Source organism: Mirounga angustirostris, unplaced genomic scaffold (genome assembly GCF_029215605.1).
Source record: "Mirounga angustirostris isolate CCGP_5_RB_7025 unplaced genomic scaffold, mMirAng1.0.hap1 SCAF_5, whole genome shotgun sequence".
Lineage (NCBI taxonomy): Eukaryota > Metazoa > Chordata > Mammalia > Carnivora > Phocidae > Mirounga > Mirounga angustirostris.
In genome coordinates, this window is record NW_026991713.1 from 141,545,536 (window position 1) to 141,565,493 (window position 19,958).

The 19,958-nt window shown below is 56.9% G+C and overlaps 3 protein-coding genes across 7 annotated transcripts in view; 2 read left to right on the top strand and 1 right to left on the bottom strand.

Moving 5' to 3' along the window:
* Positions 1 to 2,239: 2,239 nt before the first annotated feature.
* Positions 2,240 to 2,692, bottom strand: LOC123844372 (large ribosomal subunit protein eL34-like). The gene has a single exon (XM_045874749.3). It carries the CDS (start codon positions 2,647 to 2,649, stop codon positions 2,296 to 2,298), a length of 354 nt encoding a protein of 117 aa, XP_045730705.1. The 5' UTR covers positions 2,650 to 2,692; the 3' UTR covers positions 2,240 to 2,295.
* A 4,312-nt stretch (positions 2,693 to 7,004) lies between these two features.
* ATP6V0C (ATPase H+ transporting V0 subunit c) lies at positions 7,005 to 12,363 on the top strand. The gene is made up of 3 exons (XM_045874751.3): positions 7,005 to 7,248; positions 11,280 to 11,463; positions 11,607 to 12,363. Exons 1-3 carry the CDS (start codon positions 7,170 to 7,172, stop codon positions 11,809 to 11,811), a joined length of 468 nt encoding a protein of 155 aa, XP_045730707.1. The 5' UTR covers positions 7,005 to 7,169; the 3' UTR covers positions 11,812 to 12,363.
* A 162-nt stretch (positions 12,364 to 12,525) lies between these two features.
* PDPK1 (3-phosphoinositide dependent protein kinase 1) overlaps positions 12,526 to 19,958 on the top strand; it is a 97,489-nt gene continuing 90,056 nt past the window's right edge. For all 5 annotated transcript variants that reach the window (XR_010411783.1, XM_064592367.1, XM_064592368.1 and 2 more), the window contains exons 1-3: positions 12,526 to 12,702; positions 12,957 to 13,093; positions 13,169 to 13,308. Coding sequence is in view for 4 of the 5 variants with exons in the window: in XM_064592367.1 (XP_064448437.1) it covers positions 12,620 to 12,702; positions 12,957 to 13,093; positions 13,169 to 13,308 (360 nt within the window). In the remaining variant the exon portion in view is untranslated. The remainder of the gene's footprint in view (positions 12,703 to 12,956; positions 13,094 to 13,168; positions 13,309 to 19,958) is intronic.

Sequence of the window (19,958 nt, forward strand, 5' to 3'; positions counted from 1 at the left end):
CCCCGGCCTGAGGGAGGATCGCTCTCCACCACGCTTTGCTGCACTCACTGTGTGCGGCCCGCGCAGGCCAAGTCTGTCCTGATTTTGTTTACTCCTGTTCACGGCGCCGTCCTGCTGACCCATGGGGCCAGCATGAGGAACGAGGGGGGCAGCCACCAGGAACCTGGGTCCAAAGTCTCAGTCTAGAATCGCACAGATCCCTGTCCCACGGGAAACCCAGTATCAACAAGTCCTCATGCAACATGAGAGTATTTTATCTGGGAGTTTGTATCAATCCACATGAATTTTGGTCTTTTTGGATAACTAGCATTTTAATTGGGTGTACTGATATCCTATAAAGAAAACCGCAAGACCCGTTTTCTCTGCAACCGGGCAGATGCCCAACCTGGAGGGGCTCCCCCCGTCAGCTGCTGGAGCCTGGCCCGCCGCCGGCACCCCTCCACCCCTCCTGGGGCTGCTGAGGCCTCTGCCTGTGCTGGGAAACTGCTTCTCTCTTTCCTTATCTTCCTCACACTGCAGGCAGCACCCTGTCCCTGCCGCTCCCCATTTCTCTCTGGCTGCCCCCACAACACTCTGGTTCCCCTCAGCCCCTTCCTGCTGCCCCGCCCTGACGGTGGCCTGGCCCAAGTCTGTGTTGGCCCCCAGGGCCGGCTCTCCGGCCCAGCCCTCTGTTTTTCAGTTCCTCTGCTGCCTCAGGGCCTTTACACAGGCCTGTGGTCGGGGGCGGAGTTCCCCAGCCCTCAGTAGCTGGGGTGCTCTGGTCCCAGAATGCTTTCCCTCGGGCCCAGGAGCTGGCCTACCCCCCACCCCCGCCGCCGCCTTGAGCCTGGCGGCCCCTGACCAACAACCCCTGTGCTGCTGTCCCATGAGGGGCAGTTCTGGAGGGGAGATGGGTGAGCATTTCTGGGGGCCACGGTGGGGGGAGTGCCCCCCAAACTCCCTGCAGCAACTTCTTCCTGTAAGCATGCTTAGCTTAGCGTCACTTTGTGATTGACCTCGAGACAGTGGCATGGGCCTGCTCCCGGGGGAGGGGTGGCCCTGGGCGCAGAGCAGTAGCCTCTGACACTCCGGACACCTGCCTCCCTCAGCCGGCTCAGCTTCGGTGACAGTGACCCGTGTCTGTGTGGAGCTCAGCCCACCCCAGGGCGGTCCCCCAACCCCCACCCCACGCCCACCAGCACCTGCCATCACGCGGCCCCTCTGTGGACCTGGTCCACGGTGGTGGTGGCCCAGCACGCGTCCCCACGTCTAGCCAGCATGGAAGTACTTTGTTAACCCTTCTGCAGTGAGCGGCTCGGTGCACCCGCACTCCTTCTAGTTCCACGACGTCACCCCCAGAGGAACCCTGTGCCCATCTAGCACTTGCTTCCCAGGGCTTCCAGTCTGACAGGTTCTGACCAGATGAAGGGTGCACCTACCAGAGCGTCAACGCAGTGCCTGAGTGTCCTCGTGGGGGATCTTCCCCCGCGGCCCCAGGGGTCACCGCTGTTAGCCTCTGCAGCCATGTTCAGGGAACGCACCTGTGTACCCTTCCTCCGCCTCCTGCTGGTCCCTTAACCCCCGCTCAGGGACCATCCACACTGACACGTGAGCACCTGCTTCCATCTCAGCAGCCGGGTTCCATGCTTGGGACGGGCTGTGAGTTAGGGACAAACCGGGTCCAGGCTCTCTCCTGCTCCGGACCCCCTTCATCTGTGAGGACCTTGTTCAGAGACCACCCCTCAAAGGCCGTCCAAGCTACCTGACCCCACCCCTCTTTTGTATCATCTCTGCGTCCAGCAACCATAGTTCTGGGACATCATTGTCTGCACATCCAGCCCCCCGGGACTGCAAGCTTCTGCAGGGTAAGAGCTCTCTTCCTTGATTTTATATCCCAGAGCCTAGCTTGGTGCCTGCACACAGTAGAGCCTCAATAAATGTTAGATGGGTGGCTGAGGGTTGAAGGCAGTTGTAAACTCTGGCTGGTGGAGGTAAACCCTGAATGAGGCCAGACTGAATGGAGGGTCCAGGGCACACGATACCCCTTATGGGCACCCTGAGAAGCTGCTCCCCATGCCAGGCAGGGTGCCTGGCCCCCTTCATTCCCAGCAGCCCAGAGAGTGGACCGCACACCACCCCTGGGGGTCAGGGCTGGCCCCGGGGCTCCCTCTACCAGTGATGGGGGTGGGTGTCAGGTCCTGATTGTACTATGCTATATTTACCTAGAGGACGTTTTTATTTGGGGGACTTTTTCTTTTTTTTTTTTTTTTAAGCCTTCTGATTTTTTTTTTTATTACTCAAAAAAGCTTCATTTTTTTATTTAGCTTTCTGACTCTGTGCTTGGGCCTTCAACACTTTCACAACGATTTTCTGCTCCTCGATAAGGAAAGCACGCTTGATCCTGTCACGAACACACTTAGCACACATGGAACCACCATAGGCCCTGCTGACGTGTTTTTTCGTTTTGGACAACCTCATAAGGACTTTAGGTCTCACAGCACGAACTCCTCGAAGTCGGCCTGGGCACATGCCACATGCAGATTTTGGTGCTTTCCCAACCTTCTTGGTATAAAGGTAAACAATTCTATTACCAGGGGGTCGGGACAGCCTAGTTTTGTTAGAGGCTGTATTATAGGACAGCCTACGACGGTAGGTCAAACGCTGGACCATTCTGAATGCCTACGGACACCGTCCCCGGAATGGGGGACTTTTTTATTTTAAAAAATCCTATCATTTTGGGGGCACCTGGGAGGCTCAGTTGGTTAAGCGTCTGCCTTCGGCTCAAGTCATGATCCCAGGGTTCTGGGATGGAGCCCCCTGTCAGGATCTCTGCTCAGTGGGGAGCCTGCTTCTCCCTCTGCCCCTCTCCCTGCTTGTGCACTCTCGCTCTCTATCTCTCAAATAAATAAAATCTTTTTAAAAATCCTATCATTTTGTTCTTAATTTTTTTTTTAAGTTAAGCTCTACACCCAACATGGGGCTTGAACTCATGACCCAGAGATCAGGAGTCGTGTGCTCTTCCGACTGAGTCATCCAGGCACCCCAATATAAACCCTAATTTTTATTTTTATTTTTAAAGATTTTATTTATTTGACAGAGACACAAAGAGAGAGAGCACAAGCAGGGGGAGTGGGAGAGGGAGAAGCAGGCTTCTTGCTGAGCAGGGAGCCCAATGCGGGGCTCAATCCTAGGACTCTGGGACCATGACCTGAGCCGAAGGCAGATGCGTAACGACTGAGCCACCCAGGCGCCCCTAAGCCCTAATTTTTAAAAATCATACCAGAAAAATCGCCTTTGCCCATTCCCCTCACGGCACTAATACGGTCTTGTTCGATCTCATCCCAACCTTGCCTGGGCCACGTGGAGCCCTTATCCAGCCAAGCAAGAGCGCAGGTGCCATCTCTTAGCGTTATGTCCCTGTGGCGTGTCTTTGCTGTGACTCAGAAGAATGGGACTGTCCACAGGGAGGAGGCACCCGGCAGTGTCCTGATGCTCTTGATAAGGCTGCCGCCATCAGCTGCCAGACTACTCCTTTCTTTGTTGAAATGGCTTCCTTGGGATAAGTTCATCTTTCCAATCATTTGGAAAGTTATTCCTGGTCTTTATCTCCCCAGCTGTCCCCCTGCCTTCCCTCGGGGCTCTGCCAAGTGCTACTGGACTTCCCTCTGCCACCACCTTTTGGTCCTTTTATCCTCATTAGAATTCTTGGGGACTCAGGGCACTCCCTCCCCCCATCCCTCTGTATCTCTCCCTATCAGGGTCTCTGGCTTGAGTTTCCCAAAGCCCTCCCTTTGTTCCTAGAAATCCCCACCTGTGCAATGATGGGCCAGGGTCTCGCAATGCTGTGATTTTCAGCTGGGGACCTAGCTGTGAGGGGGAAGGCAGAGGCGTGTGTCCCTCGTCACACACCACACCCCCTGCCTGGTGCTGGGGGGCCAAGGGGAAGGCGCCCCGGGTCCCTCCTGGCCCTGTCACTGGTCACTGGATGCTCCCCAAGCCCTCGTGTAGGAGACAAGATGGTGTCATAAGCCACATGGGCTCAGTCCTGCTGGGAGTCAGAGTTTGAATCCAACTTCTCCCTAGCGGGCTGACCAGGGCAAGACGTTTGACCCTCCGAGGCCCATTTCCTTGTCCACAAAATGAGAGTCATGGTGATATCTTCCTCAAAGGGTCTTTATGAGGATTATATAATGCACTAAGAATGCTTAGGACAGGTGTGGCACACACTTGGTGATCAGTAAACGTTAGCTCTATGTGCCAGGCATCCTACCAGGGATCAGGGATGCAGAAAAAGAGGCACAGGGACCCTCAGTGGAGAAGGTATCGAGTGAAAAAAGGTAATAATGGAGTGTGAGGGATGAAGGAGGGGTCTGAGAAAGGAGGAGGAGAGATCAGGAGGGCTTCCTGGAGGAGGTGGTGCTCTAAGGACTGAGTAGCCGTCCCTATACAGGAAGGGAAGGAGAGAGTAGTTGGTGCAAGAAAGCCACAGGCTCAAGGACACAGGTGAGGAGGGACCAGCGAGATGGGACAAGATTGGGGAGGGCTGGTGCTGGGGATAAATGGGAGGGGACCACCAAAGGGTCCAGCCTGTGACAGGAAGATGTTGAAGGATTCCAGGAACGGAGTGGCTGGTCAGGTGTGCCAGTTAGAAAGATCCTGTGGCTTTCTGGTGAAGAATGCATGGGGTGGGGCGGTTAAGACTGAGCAGGCCAACCCGGTTAGAGGCCGTGAGGAGACCCCAGCCAGAGGGCAGCGCAGCGGCAGTGTGGGGGCAGAGCTAGGAGCCAGGAAGCCGAACGATCTCAGGGCTCGGTGAGTAACGAGGAGTGAGCAGTGGTGTGACTCAAGGCTTCTGCTGCGAGCAGTTGGGTGGATGGTTGTGTCTTTTGCCCAAAATGGAAATAAAAGAGTGGAACAGAATGGAAGGTGGGGGTGGGGTGAGCTCAGTTTGAGACATGCTGGTTTGAGGTGTCAGCAGCCCCATCGGAGACCCAGTGTGACCTCTCACATGGCGCAGAAAACGAGAGGACAGCGAGCGAAGCTGACCTGGTCCCTGAGCCCAAGGAGGGAAATGTCTCCCGAGTCTTAGGATTTCAGCCACAGTGGGCTTGTGTGCTCTGCCCACCTCTGTGTTTTTGACTGCACCGCTTCCTGACGGTGGGGTATCCCCCTTCCCTTGGTCTGAATTCTCCCTCTGCACACAGTCCCCCAGCCAGCACTGGCTCCCTGGCCTGCACTCCCCTGGCCCTGGGTCCTCCATGCCCGCAGTGGCGAGGGGCCAGGTCTGTGGCCCACACTTGGGCATTTGCTTGCTCAGAGGGCCATCAGGCGAGGGACAGGATGGTGTGAGATGGAGGACGTGATTGCCCTGGGTCGGGCGGGGCAGGGGGAACCCTGGGAACACCAGGATGGGCAATGAGCCTGAGGCAGGGCCTGGGCCTGTCCTTGCTTCTCCTTGTGCCCCCAGGAAGAAGGAATGAGGGTGTCAGAGCTGTAGGAGGTGAGCTGGAGAGAGAGGGGAGGGTGTGGTGAAGTGGCAAAGAAGCCCACTCCACCTGGAAAACATCCCTCAGCTTAAAGAAATGGCAGTCACAGGTGACCTTGGCAAAGGCAGGGGGCTGGGAGGGAGGGCAGGTGAGGTGGAGATGCAGAGTGAAGATTTCTCTTCTCAGAAGTCAGAGTCTGGGACAAGGAAGAGGGCGGCAGAGGAAGGTGGGGAGGCCTCTAGTGGTATGGTAGCCTCCTCCCTTTTGAAACAGGACAGACCAGGCACCCATGGGCTGCCAGTTCAGAAGATGGAAGACCCAGCCTGGCCAAGGGGAAGAAGACAGAAAGGAGGTTTCTTTGAAAGCTTGGGCTGAGTCCAACAGGAGGTCTAGGCCAGGAGTGGCCACCCCACTGCCCACATGGAAAAGGCTGCCACCCAACACATTTAGGGAGAGGTTTAAGAGTTCAAGGGAGACCAAGGACCAGGTGACAGCCACCCAGTTCTCAAAGGCCGGGGACAAAAGGGAACCAAAGCTTGTGGGTAGAGATAAGGCAGCCAGTCGGGTTGCCGGTAACCCCCCAGGGGATTAGCAGGACAGTTTCAGACCCTGACCAAGCTGCGTGCTGGGGTGGGAGGGAACCACTGGCTGCCGCTCCAGAAATAAATGCGTCCTTGCAGGTGCAAGCTTTGCGTGAACACAGACTAGAGGACACGGATCCCAGAACGTGCAGAAACCTGGGGAAGCATCCACAGGTCGCAACACCGACAGGGCTTCAAAACCAGTCACGCCTACACCCTGAGGGGCAGAGACAGCCCCCCCAACTGAAGTGTGGGTCTGAGGGGACAGATGCGGGGGAGGGGGCTCCTTTTCCTCAGAAGCCAGGAGAGAAGGCACCGAGACCGGGTCGGGAGATGGAGGGGTCTGTGTCTGGAGGAGACTGAGGACAGGGTCGGGGTGGGGCGACCCCGGGGGCACAGGAGGGCAGCGAGTAGAGGCCAGGACCTCACAGGTGGGTGGGGGCTTTCCCGGGGACTGGAGCAGAACAGGCCGGCTACCTGGACTTGGCATTTCGGCTCCGTCTGCTCGAACCCTCGGAGCGCTCCAGAAAATATGAAGACGTCCCAGGGAGACTTCGGTCCCGGGTCCCTGGGGGAAGGCCGTGAGAAGCCCACGACCGACCCCACACGGCGAACGTAAAGAAAAGTCGCACTCGGAACCCAACACCTGCCAGCGCCGCGCGCAGCCGCAGAGAAGGCGGGGCACCCAGGCCCCGCCTCGTATGCTAATATAGAGGGCCACCGCCCCGCCCCCGCTCCGGAGCCGGACGGGCTCAACGCCACGGGGTGTGAGAGGCGCCCGGCCCCGCATCTGCAGAGGCCGATATGGGGCTGGACGCCTGTGTCGGGGCCGGTCGGGCGGCGGCACAGTGCGGAAGCGGTCAGAGGACCGCTAGGGCGTCCCCAAGCCGTGGCGGCCCCCGCCGACGCGAAGTGGTATGGCCCGCAGGGGCGGGGCCCGGGTCATGTGACGAGGCCGCGGCCGCCATTTTGTTCTGCGGTGCTGGTATTTAGAGCGCAGCGGCAGACGGGCCGGGTCGCCTTCGCAGCTGCGTGACTGCTCTGCTTCGGTTCGCTCGCCGTGCCCGGCCCGTCCTCGCCCCCGCCTCGGTCCGCTGAGCTCGCACTTTCCCCACCCGCAGACATGTCCGAGGCCAAGAACGGCCCCGAGTACGCCTCCTTTTTCGCGGTCATGGGCGCCTCGGCCGCCATGGTCTTCAGCGGTGAGCGCCGCGGCAGGAGGGACCCGGGAGGCTGGGGGCGTCGGGGCGCGCGGGGCTCATGCCTGCATGTCCCCAGGGTTCGGTGTGACGTCACGCTGACGTAATTCCGAGCTGTTGGGGGGGTCCCGGGACTCACGTGACAGCGGGCGGGGGTCGGGGCCCCGAGGGCTGCGGAGCGCAGGGCCTGCGGGCTGGACCGGGGTGCGGGTCCCAGGGGTCTCCCGGGGATCGATAGCCGGCAGCCCTGCCCCTGTCGGTGTAGGTGCGGGGGTGGGGCGGCGGCGGCGCCGCTGCCATCTTAGCCCTAGGAGAGGCGGGAGGGAGGCTGGGGTGGGGGCGCGCGGTCCTGCGCCTGCTCCGCACCCCCCCCAATCCTGCAGGCAGGTGTGACATCACACCTCGGAAAGCTCCCCCGACGCGGGGCCGGCCCTGTTCAGCGGAGGTGGGGGCAGGGGATGGATGAGGTCCTGGCTCTCCCCTCCGAGGTACACAGCTCTGGCCCTTATGGCCTTTGTGGCGGCCCGGCCACCCGGCGGGGGTCAACGTCTGTACTCAGAGGCAGGTTCTTCCAGTTAGGGCCTGTCACTGTTTACCAGTGGTCCTGTGGGATGTGTGGATAGCTTGGGAAAACTGGGCTGAGGGGTTGGTCCTAAGAGCTGGCAGGAACCCAGGCATGGGATTGTGTGGAATGGGGGTGCTGGTCCGGACAGGCTAAGGGCCAAGGATGGGTGTCTGCGAGGCCGGCCAGCAACAACACTGTGTGTGTGCACACTTACCAAGAGTCTACCTCTGGGTGAGTGAGAGGGTGGCATGAAGTGTCAGCGTTGAGGGGGGAATTGGGTCTTTGTCCCAGAAGGGAGTCTTTTAGTTCAGGCCTGAATCAGTGAATGAAAGAGCGAATGACTTCCCTTTCCTGAGGCCCAAAATTGGGAGTGCTCCTCTCAGTAAAGAGAAGGGGCCTTCCAGGTTCTCGATAGCACCCTCCTTTTGAAGTTGGGTCTTGATGGTCATGGGGTGAATTAAGTGAAAATTGGCCTGTCTGGGAGATAGGCACGTGGGCCAGGCCCAGGAATGTGGGACCCAGGAAGGTTAGTCCTAGTCCCGCTGCAACCCTGTAGACTGGTCTGACCTGGTCTCCTCTGGGCCTTCTTGGGTAGGTCCGGTTTTTGGTTTTGATGACTCCGCCCTGCCCCACCCTACCTGGTGGACTGGGGAGGCTCACTACGCAAGTACAGAGAGCGTTTGAGCTCCAAACAGTCTCTGCTGACTGTAAACACTTGTGGGGTAGGGACCTGGGGACTCTGCTCTCTTGACGCCTCTGCCTGGGCCTGTCTACCAGTCATGAGTTGCTGAGTGAGCCTTGCCCTGCCCTTCCCATCACGTGCAAATAAGGGGTCATTTGTGGTGGGAGAAGTGGTCTGGACTTCCCCTTCCCTCCTAGCCAACGCCTCCTCTTTCCACATCTTCAGGGGCTGCCTACTTTCCAGCACTTCTGAACAGGCTGCTGTGACCCGCTTCCCCCCAGCCTTTTCTGCTCTTTGCCTCCAGAATGCCTTCAGAAATTCTACTTTGGCTGGCCACCTGTGGGTTACTTGGGGCTGTCATTTGTTCATTTAGCAAATCTTGATTGAGCTCCTACTATGTGCCAGGCACAGGGGAACATCAGTGAACAACAGGATGTTCCTGCCCCAGAATTCCTTGAGTTCTGGCTGTTATTGTTTGTTCCTGAAACCCTGAGTTTCCCCCCTAGCTCTTTTTCTGTACCCAGCTACTGGCCTGCCTCCAGTCACCAGTACATCTTTTCCTCTCCTAGAACTTAACCTGGTACTTTCAGAAGGAGCTTGACCCAAAAGCAGGTCTCTGGAAGTTACTGAGAACCAGTATCAGTGGTCTAGGGCTTTTTTTTGGTTGCCCCAGGCCCCTGAGGATTGGTGCTGCCTGCTCCTCAGGGCCCAGTCTCCCTTCCCGCTTCCCCTTTTTTCTGGTGACAAAAGTCCTGCCGATTCTTTCTTCATCAAGTCTTCCACAGGCTGTCCGTTGCCCCTTTTCCGTAATCTCTTTGACTTCCTCCCTTCTGGCAGGCACCCTACCTTTGGTGCTTTGTTCCTGGAACTGCCTCCTGATTGCACTCTTTTCTGTCCTCTGCTCGATCTGGGACCTTGTCGTGCTTGGTCTCCAGAGCTAGCATCCAGGGCCTTTGTGGACACCTGCTGCTGCCCAGACCAGCCTGCTTTTCCCTCGTGGTCGGCCCTTTTTCATCCCTTTGTTGGTCTTGTTGCCTCCCCACCCCAGCCACACGATCTTCCTGCCACCTCCTGGAGAAGAGCCCAGCTCACTTTCCACGTCTGGCCACGTCCTACCATCTGGGATGCTGACTTCCCAGTAATCCATTTCTCACTCACTTCCACACATCACCTGTGCTCTCCTGCTTGAGTAACGGGCCATGGCGCTGGCCCGTTGCGTGCATGTGACACCGCATGATGTGCTGCTGGGCCTGCAGTAGGAGCCCCCAAAATGCACTTCGACCAGGAGAGTTCCGGAAAAGCTTCGTGAAGACCAGCCCCGAGCCGTGGGTTGATGGTTCTGAGTGCCTAGTCGTGGTGGTGCTGGGTGCCTTTGGGACCGAGTGGCGGAGGTAGTACAGGTCCCTCTGCTCCCACCCCTACCTCTTTCCTCTTTCAAGTAGCTCCCAGTCTGGTGCCACATTCGTGCATGTCTCCATTCATGCTGTCTGCAATCCTTTTTGCTCATTCACACCTCTTCCCAACGTCATTTTCTCTATGGACCCCTTCCCCAGAGTCCCCCACCGGCCTCCCCACTCTTCTAGAACATGTTGCTGTGCTTGGAGGTGCCATATATGTCCTCACCAGGCTTGGGGCCCTGGGAAGCTAGAGCTCCTCGGACCTCCTCACTGCTTGGTGATGAGCATAGAGTAGTCATTTTTTTGTGGCCCAAACGGGTGAATAAAACGTGCTGAAAAATGGTCGTCCTCGTCTTTTCCACCTCTGAGCCGTGTTAATCTCTGCTCCCGCAGTGCAGTTGGATCCTGGAGGGCAGGAGTCGGAAGAGCCCCCTGGGCCCCGTGTGGCTCTGTTCTGTACAAAAGTTACTCTAGACTTTGAGGCCAGGAGAAGGGCTTTCAGGAAGGCTGCACCCCCTATCTAGCAAGAGGGAAAAGGAATAGCATCAGAGGAGACAGGCCACGCTAGAGTTTTCCCCCCACCCCGGTTATAAGAGGCCTTAGGGAATCTAGGCTTCTGTGAGCTCAAGGCCTCTGTGCATGCAGGGGTGCGTCTGGGAGGTTTGCCTGGGTGATGGCTCCCTGTGCCCTGTCCTCTCCTGGCTTGCCCTTTTTATGGTTATTTAGAGAGTATTCTTTCCACACTTGAGGATACACTCAGCCTGTTGACAACAGATGCTAGCCCTCCTGGAGGGCTGGGCGCAGTGGGGAGTTGGGAAAGCTCTGGCCCAAGATAGGACTTGTCAGGCCCTGTGTGCGGTGAGGCTCTTCCCACATGTTGTCCCTGGGCAGAGCCCCAAGGCAGACAGGCTGATCCTGGCCTGACATTGGGGCTGCTGAGATGTAGTCACCTGCTGCTTTGCCAGGCCATTTCTGACCTAAACGCCCAGGACTCCAGGTGGTTAAAAAAAAAAAGGTGTCCGGAATCTTCAGCAAGGCTTGAGCGGCCCAGTTGTCTGTTTCTCCATGTGACTGGGCTATTGGACCTGTCACAGCTCCACTTGTAGGCTGCGGGCAGCTCCACGGAGGCTCCCTGGGTGGTGGGGCCAACCTTTCTCAGCAGAGCAGGAGCCCAGATAGGCTGGGTAGCCACAAGGGCCTCTGGTGGAGAAAGGGCTACCTGGGCTCGTTGCATGCCTGGCTGGGGCTGTTGTCCCTGAGGGCCACCTGGCTGGGTGCCAGCTTCATGTCCCCTTTGTAATAACTTAGGGGTCCCTCAACTATGCTAGACCTCCCTGGGTCCTGGCCCCGGCTGCTGTGAGCTCACCTGGCTTCCCCTCCCCGCCCACAGCCCTGGGTGCCGCCTATGGTACAGCCAAGAGTGGCACCGGCATTGCGGCCATGTCCGTCATGCGGCCAGAACTGATCATGAAGTCCATCATCCCAGTGGTCATGGCTGGTATCATCGCCATCTATGGGCTGGTGGTGGCAGTCCTCATCGCTAATTCCCTGAATGATGGCATCAGCCTCTACAGGTGAGTGCTGGGTCCCTCCTGTCTGTCCTGCCCTGCCTGGGGTCAGGCCCCTGCACAGGGCAGGGAGGGCCGGGAAGGGGGTGTTGGGCGGGTGGCTTCCCCAGGAGGTGGCTAACATTTCTCCTGTGTCCTCTCTCCCCCAGGAGTTTCCTCCAGTTGGGTGCTGGCCTGAGTGTGGGCCTGAGTGGGCTGGCGGCTGGCTTTGCCATTGGCATTGTGGGGGACGCTGGTGTGCGTGGCACTGCCCAGCAGCCCCGGCTATTCGTGGGCATGATCCTGATCCTCATCTTCGCCGAGGTGCTCGGCCTCTACGGTCTCATTGTTGCCCTCATCCTCTCCACAAAGTAGCCCCTCTCCGAGTGCACCAGCCACAGAATATGATGTAAAGACCATCCCCTCATTCCAAAATGAACAGCCTGACACACATGCACGGGGCAGCTGCCCCCCCAGTAGTTGGTCTTGTAAATGCGCAGTGTCCTAGTGCCCATCGTCTGTTACCCCGGCCTTGCCCCCGCCCGCCCCGTGCCGTGGACATCTGGGCCCACTCATTACCCATCCAGGCCCCCGACCAGTGAGGATGCAGGCCTCTGCCGCCCCCACTCATCTGCCCTAGAGTGCTCTGTGTATAAGGATGAATTAGAGTTGTCATTTTCTCTTCACTGGATGTTTATTATTTATAAAGATTTGATCTGTTCATACGTCTGTGGAGCAGCCCTCCGTCTCCCAACTATATAGTAATCTTAGGTAGTGTTGCGTTGTGGGGTTACCGTTTGCCCTGAGACTCGTTGGATGGAACCACCCTCCTCAAGCCCCGCCAGCCCGGGGCCGCGGGGCCAGTGCGCTAGGCCTGCCAGGCCCCGAGCCGAGCCGTGTCCAATAAAGTTCTCGGTTGTGACTGGACCCCTGTGTGGACCGCTTGTGTGGGGGCGGGGGGGGGGGGGCGGGCACAAGTAGGGGCCGCGGCGTCAGGGCGACCGAAGGGCGCGCCGGTCACGTGGGCGGGCGGGTCACGTGGACGTGCCGGTCACGTGACACGCCTTAGTCAGCTGAGGGTCACGTGGGCCCAGCGGAGCTCCGTGGCCCGCAGTCGGCCGGGTGCGCGGGGAGCGGGGTTCGGCTGTGGGGCTCCGGGCAGTTCCCGCTCGGGTGGCTCACGATGCGCGGCGGGCAGGACGAGGCGCGGGCCCCGGTGCTCCAGTTCACCAATTGCCGCATCCTGCGAGGCCGGGCGCTGCTCAGGTGTGGGGTGCGGGGCCGGGCGCTGCTCAGAGGTGCGGCGCGGGGTGCGGCGTCGGGCGTTGCTCAGGTGGGGTCCGGGGTCGGGTGGGGTGCGGGGCCGGGAGCTCAGAGGTGCGGCGCGGGGTGCGGGGCCGGGCGCTGCTCGGGTGGACCCGGGGCCGGTGGGGTGCGGGGCCGGAAGCTGCTCGGGTGGGACGCAGCGTGCGTGCGGGATAGGCGGTCTTAGCCCCCGCCCCGCTCGGCTCTGGCCGCAGGGAGGATTTGTGGGTGCGTGAAGGCCGCATTGTGGACCCAGAGAAGCTGTTCTTTGAGGAGCGACGAGTGGCGGATGAGCAGCGGGACTGCGGGGGCTGCATCCTGGCGCCCGGCTTCATCGACGTGCAGATCAACGGTGCGGCCTACGGCTCGGGGTGGGGACCCAGAGAAGGTGCTCTGGGCACCGTGCGACCTTCCTCTCTGGCTGTAGGTGGATTTGGCGTTGACTTCTCTCAGGCCACGGAGGACGTGGGTTCGGGGGTCGCCCTGGTGGCCCGGAGGATCTTGTCGCATGGAGTCACCTCCTTCTGCCCCACCTTGGTCACCTCACCACCGGAGGTTTATCACAAGGTGAGGTCAGGCTCCCAGTCTCAAGGAGAGGGAGCTCCAGAAGCAGCAGCGCTTTAAATCTGTGTTCCCACAGACACCTCTTAGCCCTAGCATCTGGCTTTACCTGCTGGCCTCCTTCCGTATGGGGCCGGGGCCCTGCCCCTAGGCTTTTTCATTCGGGTGTTCCCCCCACCGGCAGAGTCTCCCTGCCTCTGCAGCTGTTCCATAGGCCTTCACTATTGTCGCCTCGGCGTCTTCCCGGCTACATGTCCTTTCTGCGCTGCCCTCTGGCTGCCTCCAGGCTCCAGAAACCGGTTGCTGGGACTTTGTGATTGCCACATCCTTAGCTGCTCCTCAGGCTCATCCCCCCTAACCTGTCTGTGCTCTGTGACTCCCGTGAGTGTGCTTTCCAGAAAGAAGCTCCACTGTCCGCCCAGCTGCCCCAGTCCGTCCTCCCCAGTCCATCCTCCCTTGCTGCTCTCATCTACCCCCACACCTCCCCTTTTTCCTTCTGTTTATCTGCCCATTCCCCTGGAATCGTGTTTATTTTCCATGGGAGTTCTCTGGTTTTATTCTTTATCTCATTTTATTGTTGGGTTTTCTCCTCTGTGGGCAAGATGTTCTTTCTTCCTGAACTGTTGTTTGGAGAGCAGGCTGTATTCCTCGTGTCTCTGGACTGCTTGATGCCTAACGAGTTTTGAAAAGCGTGGCTGTTCCATTCCCCAAGTTGAGTTTAGGAGGGTGGCAGTTAGGCTGTAATTCCTCATCTTTGTTCCGGGATGGTGGTTTTCTCCAGCACAGGCTCTTTACTGCAATGATGAATCACATCACCCGTCGAGGAGTCCCTCCTGGGTGTGTGCACACAGAGTCCAAGCTGGGTGTTGGGGGAGGTCGGGTGTGGGCTTTGGGTTTGGTCCGGGCCCCTTAACTTCATCTGTCAGCTGGGGGACTCAAGACAGCCTTTAGTTGTTTCTGGGTCTCTGTTTTCTCAAGTCTAAACTGAGCATGACGACGCTGTCCATGTCTGGGGGTTAGGGTACTCAGCTCTGTGTGAGGTCTGTATTAAGCACTTGGTAAACTATCAACCGTGGACGTTCTTTCGGGAAATTCCCCCGGGCCTCCCGTCACAGAGTCAGATGTTAAAAACTAAGCTCACTTTGCTGCTGGAAACCAGCACCTGGTTCTGTGTTTTTCCTCCTGGTCATTCGTCCATGCTTTTCCCTGCTTGGAACCTAGGAACATGCCCACTTTATTGTCTCTGTGTTCTTTGTTCTCCCCCTTCATGTGCCCCACCAGTGAGGCTTAGTGACTGTTCCCTAGTCTCCCAGCTGCTGTCCCTGCTCTGAGTCCTGCCATAGGGGCCTTCCTGAGGTACAGGGCTCAGTGCCTCACTCACCCCCACCCCTCCCCTTTTATCCTCAGGGTAAACACCAGCCTTCCGAGCATTCCTTCCCTACCTGCTTGAGCCTTGGTCCTCTCCCTAGGCACATTCCAGCCATTCTAGGCTGTTCTTTCTCCTGCCTCCAAGCCCTCTGCCTGGAAGGCCTTTGCCTTGTTTTGTCTGTTGACTCCTCTTTGGCTCTGCTGTGTGGCCATACACCAGCCATGCCTTCAACAGCCCATCTGACCATCGCCACACAGATGGTGAGGTCTTTTTCTTTAGAATGGGGGTTTCCGGACACGGGGACTTCTAGCTTGTGTTGTCTTGCTGGAACGTGTCATCCACCATGAACACTTGCAGGTTGAAGGCCTTGGGCAGCAGAAAGTAGTCGTGGAGGGTGGTGAATGTGAAAATTTGATTCCAGCATCATCTAGGAAATTACAGGATTGTTCACTGGGATATCGTCCTACGCCCATCCACCCACCTTCTTCCAGGACTGCCTCACACTGTGCGGAACTGGATTTCTTCTTTGTCAGAAGTTACCCAGATCCTTTGTCATCGTGTTCTGGTCCACTGAGACCACCTGGTCCTTTTCTGAGGTCTTCTCTAGCCTTACGCTTTGTTAGTCTCCCAGGAGGAAGATCTGGTTGCATTGTTCTTGGCTTCAAGTCCATCATCTGCTTCGCCAAGATCTAGTACCTCCTCAGGTGGCAGGCAGACCTTTATCTCTGGTCCCACACGCCCTCTATCCTTTGACCTTTCCCTCTGCTTTCCTGCCTGAAACATGCCTCATTTTCTCTATCTCCATGCTGTCATTTATGCTATTCTCCCCATTTAGAATTCTCTAGCCTTTTTTTTTAAGATTTTATTTATTTGACAGAGAGAGATAGAGTAGGAACACAAGGGCGGGGGAGTGGGAGAGGGAGAAGCAGGCCTCCCACTGAGCAGGGAGCCCAATGCGGGGCTCGATCCCGGGACCCTGGGATCATGACCTGAGCCGAAGGCAGACGCTTAACAACTGAGCCACCGAGGTGCCCCAATGTTCTCTAGCTTTTTCTTGTAAAACTCTGTTTTTGTTTTTGTTTTTTTAAAGATTTTATTTATTTGACAGAGACACAGCGAGAGAGGGAACACAAGCAGGGGGAGTGGGAGAGGGAGAAGCAGGCCCCCCGCGGAGCAGGGAGCCCGATGTGGAGCTCAATCCCGGGACTCTGGGATCATGACCCGAGCCGAAGGCAGACGCTTAACGACTGAGCCACTGAGGTGCCCCAGTGTTGTCTAGCTTTTCCTTGTAAAACTCTGTTTTGTTTTGAAGTGTGAAGTAAACCCTGAGTATGTTGATCGGACTTCGAGTTCTGAAGCTGAGACTTGGAGGTTACAGGAGTGGGAGTGGTGTATGTGAGCCCAGGTGGGGAGAACAGCCAGCAACGGGCATAGCATTGAGTGGGTCCCCCCCCCGTGTGTCATTCCCAGGGGAGACCCTGTGCAGAACCCCCTAGAATGTGCCACACGGTGGCTTCCCTGCAAAGACAGGAGTCTAAGGATTTACCCACAGCTCCACCCACCCCTTGGGTTGAGGTATTTCCCACCCCTCTCATCTCACAAGAACCTTGTGTCTGGTGCTGAGCTCCCTCGGAAGACTTTGGAGAAAGCTTTAGGACGGAACCTGACACTCGTCACAACAGGGTTTCCTGGTGAAATGTGGGCAACAGACCTCATACTGTTCTCTGTACAGATGGGCGGGTTGAAGGCAAGGGGTCTAAAGGATGTGTCCCAGAGCCGCCCAGCCTCTGACATGCATGCCCACCCGTTTCAGGGGGGAGAATATGTTCTAGAAAAACTCAACTGTTATCTTCTTTTTTTTTTTAATCTTTAGTGAACTTATATCTCTCCATGGCTTGTTAGGAAAGCCCGCAGCCCTTTGCCCCCACGGGCTCCCATCTAGAGACAGTCCCTTGCAGCTCAGCTGATTCTTGGAATTTGTTCTCCTATCTCTGAGTACGTGCTAGTACTCCTTTTTCATTTCTCAGTTTAGGGCGGTGTATGTGTGTGTCTGCTTCTCAGCCAAGGAGCAGAGGATACACCTGTCCTCCCCACATAGCCGCCTGCAGTCTTGGGGAGGTCAGTCGGCAGGACTGGGTGAAGGGGACTCTGCGTGGTCCCATTTTCTTACTTGGCTGCTGTGTTTTCCTTGGAATTCCTGCTCTTTGCTCCATTCCCTTATCTCATGACTCAACTCCGGGCTTCCTGCCAGTGGCTCACTCTTCTTTCGGGACATCTGGATGCGCCAGGCACTCCATCAGCATCGCCTTCCTGTGGCAGCCTCTGGCACCCATTTCCCAGCACCGGCTGCTGGCCTCCTTGGGCCGAGCTGTCCTGGCAGCTCCCTTCCCCTCACCTGGGGCATCCCCTGGCGTCTTTCTGCTGGGCCTCTGTCCTTTATCATGGGTCTTCCTCTTTGCTGGTTTACACTTTCACTTTGGAGCACGTTCACCGGCTTCCGCTAGAGAAAGGGGTCACGGGAGGTGCAGTTTTCAAGATCTTGAAGGAATGAGAATGTGTTTACACACGCTCTCTCTCTTTTTAGATTTGTTTATTTAACTTTATTTTTTTGACAGCCACAGCGAGAGAGGGAACACAAGCAGGGGGAGTGGGAGAGGGAGAAGCAGGCTTCCCGTGGAGCAGGGAGCCCGATGCGGGGCTCGATCCCAGGACCCTGGGATCATGACCTGAGCTGAAGGCAGATGCTTAACGACTGAGCCACCCAGGCGCCCCAAAATTTATTTATTTATTTTTATTTTTTTATTTTTTTAAAGATTTTATTTATTTGACAGAGACATAGTGAGAGAGGGAACACAAGCAGGGGGAGTGGGAGAGGGAGAAGCAGGCTTCCCACCGAGCAGGGAGCCTAATGCGGGGCTCGATCCCAGGGCCCTGGGATCATGACCTGAGCTGAAGGCAGACGCTTGACGACAGCCACCCAGGCACCCCAAAATTTATTTATTTATTTATTTTTTTAAAGATTTTATTTATTTGACAGAGACATAGTGAGAGAGGGAACACAAGCAGGGGGAGTGGGAGAGGGAGAAGCAGGCTTCCCGCTGAGCAGGGAGCCCGATGCGGGGCTCAATCCCAGGACCCTGGGATCATGACCTGAGCCGAAGGCAGACGCTTAACGACTGAGCCACCCAGGCGCCCCAAAATTTATTTATTTATTTATTTTTATTTTTTTATTTTTTTAAAGATTTTATTTATTTGACAGAGACATAGTGAGAGAGGGAACACAAGCAGGGGGAGTGGGAGAGGGAGAAGCAGGCTTCCCACCGAGCAGGGAGGCTAATGCGGGGCTCGATCCCAGGACCCTGGGATCATGACCTGAGCCGAAGGCAGACGCTTAATGACTGAACCACCCCGGAGCCCCAAGATTTATTTATTTTAGAGAGCAAGTGAGGGAGAGGGAAAGAACCCCAAGCAGACTCCCCGCTGAGCGTGGAGCCTGACATGGGGCCCCATCTCACGATCTCAAGACCATGATCTGGGCCGAAATCAAGAGTCCGACGCTTAACCAACTGAGCCACCCAGGTACCCCTGTTTTTGCTCTCTTTATTGAGTTCTAGTTCTTTTTTTTTTTTTAAGATTTTTTTAATTTTTATTTTTTATTTATTTTTATTTATTTTTTAAAGATTTTATTTATTTGTTTGACAGAGATCACAAGTAGGCAGACAGGCAGGCAGAGGGAGAGGGAAAAGCAGGCTCCCCGCTGAGCACAGAGCCCGATGTGGGGCTCGATCCCAGGACCCTGGGATCATGACCTGAGCCGAAGGCAGATGCCCAACCATCTGAGGCACCCAGGCGTCCCAGATTTTTATTTATTTATTCGAGACACAGAGATAGAGCACATGAGCAGGGGGAGAAGCAGAGGGAGGGGGAGAAGCAGACTCCCTGCTGAGCCGGGATCCCGATTCGGGGCTTGATCTCAGGATCCTGGGATCATGTCCTGAGCTGAAGGCAGACACTTAACCATCTGAGCCACCCAGGCGCCCCTTGGGTTCCAGTTCTGTGTTAGAAGTGACTTTGCTCTAGAATTTTAAAGGCATCGCTGTGTTGTCTTTTAACTGCCAGGGTTGCTGCTGAGAAGTCAGAAGCCACCCGACCTCTGGTACTTTGTGCGTGACTGATTTCTTCCCTCTGGAGGCTTGTGGAACCTTCCTTTTGGCCCTGGGTTCTGAAACCTGAGGGAGACATGGGTGGGGCCTGGGGGGAGGTCATCGGTAGTGCTGGTCTGCAGCACGGCCTAGCTGTCTCAAGTCTGGTTTTCGGTGCTTGTCTTGAATCAAGTTCTTCGTGATTTTCTACTGTGTTTCTCTGTAGTCTCCTTCTGGAAGCCATCATTCCGCTGCTGGGCCTCCTGGATGGATTCTCTAATTCTTCCTCTGATTCTGCTTTCTTGCTGTTTTCTCCGTTGTTATCCTGCGGTTCTTCTCTTGGGTTTTTTGCTTCACCGCTCGTGTAGCTTTAACTTGGAAGAGCTTGCTTTCTTTCTCAGAATGTATCCTGCTGATGCTCCGTTCTTGTCTCATGGGTGCAAGACCTCTCCTTACGTGTCCTCCTGTGCCCACCGGCCCTGCCCCGTCTGTCCCGTGTGTCCTTGGAGTCTTCCCCGAGCTGCTGCTGAGCTTCGGTTATCAGCTCTGTTTGAGATAGGCACCAGCAGGCTGCTGGGAGCCCCAAGCCTGTGAGGGCTTCCTGGGGGCACCCGTAGTCGAGGTCCGTGCTCAGCGAGAACAGGCCTCACTGGCTTCATGCTGAATATGTCAAGAGCATAAACTTCCACTTAATTGCTGGGTGTGTGCGCCTCGACCCACCTCTCTCCTGGAGACCTCCTGGTTTACTTCTCCAGGTGCTTGCCGGGCCCATGTGGGGACGCTGCTGCTCTTCAATGACATGTCGGTTGTGGTCCCCCTACTTCTCAAGCCACCAGGCATGGCCAAGGCCTGCAGCGCAGCATCTTTGTGCTGGCCGTGTCCCCCATGTGCGCCTGCCCGCGTCTGCCCAGCGTCGCTCCTCAGCCTCCCCGGACGGTTCTGCTCTTCTCCCGTCTTGCGCGTCACACGAGGTTTCAGCGGCCTCTGAATCCCTTTATGTTGTCTGGGGCGGGGGAGCTCTGCAGGCTGGCGTGTTCGTCCAGCAGCTCAGCCCATGGACTCTGCTGTCCTGCAGGGCTCCCCGTCCACTCCCTTCTCCATGTTCCTTCCTGAGGGAGGTGTGGGCTAGGATGCCTGCCTGCCTG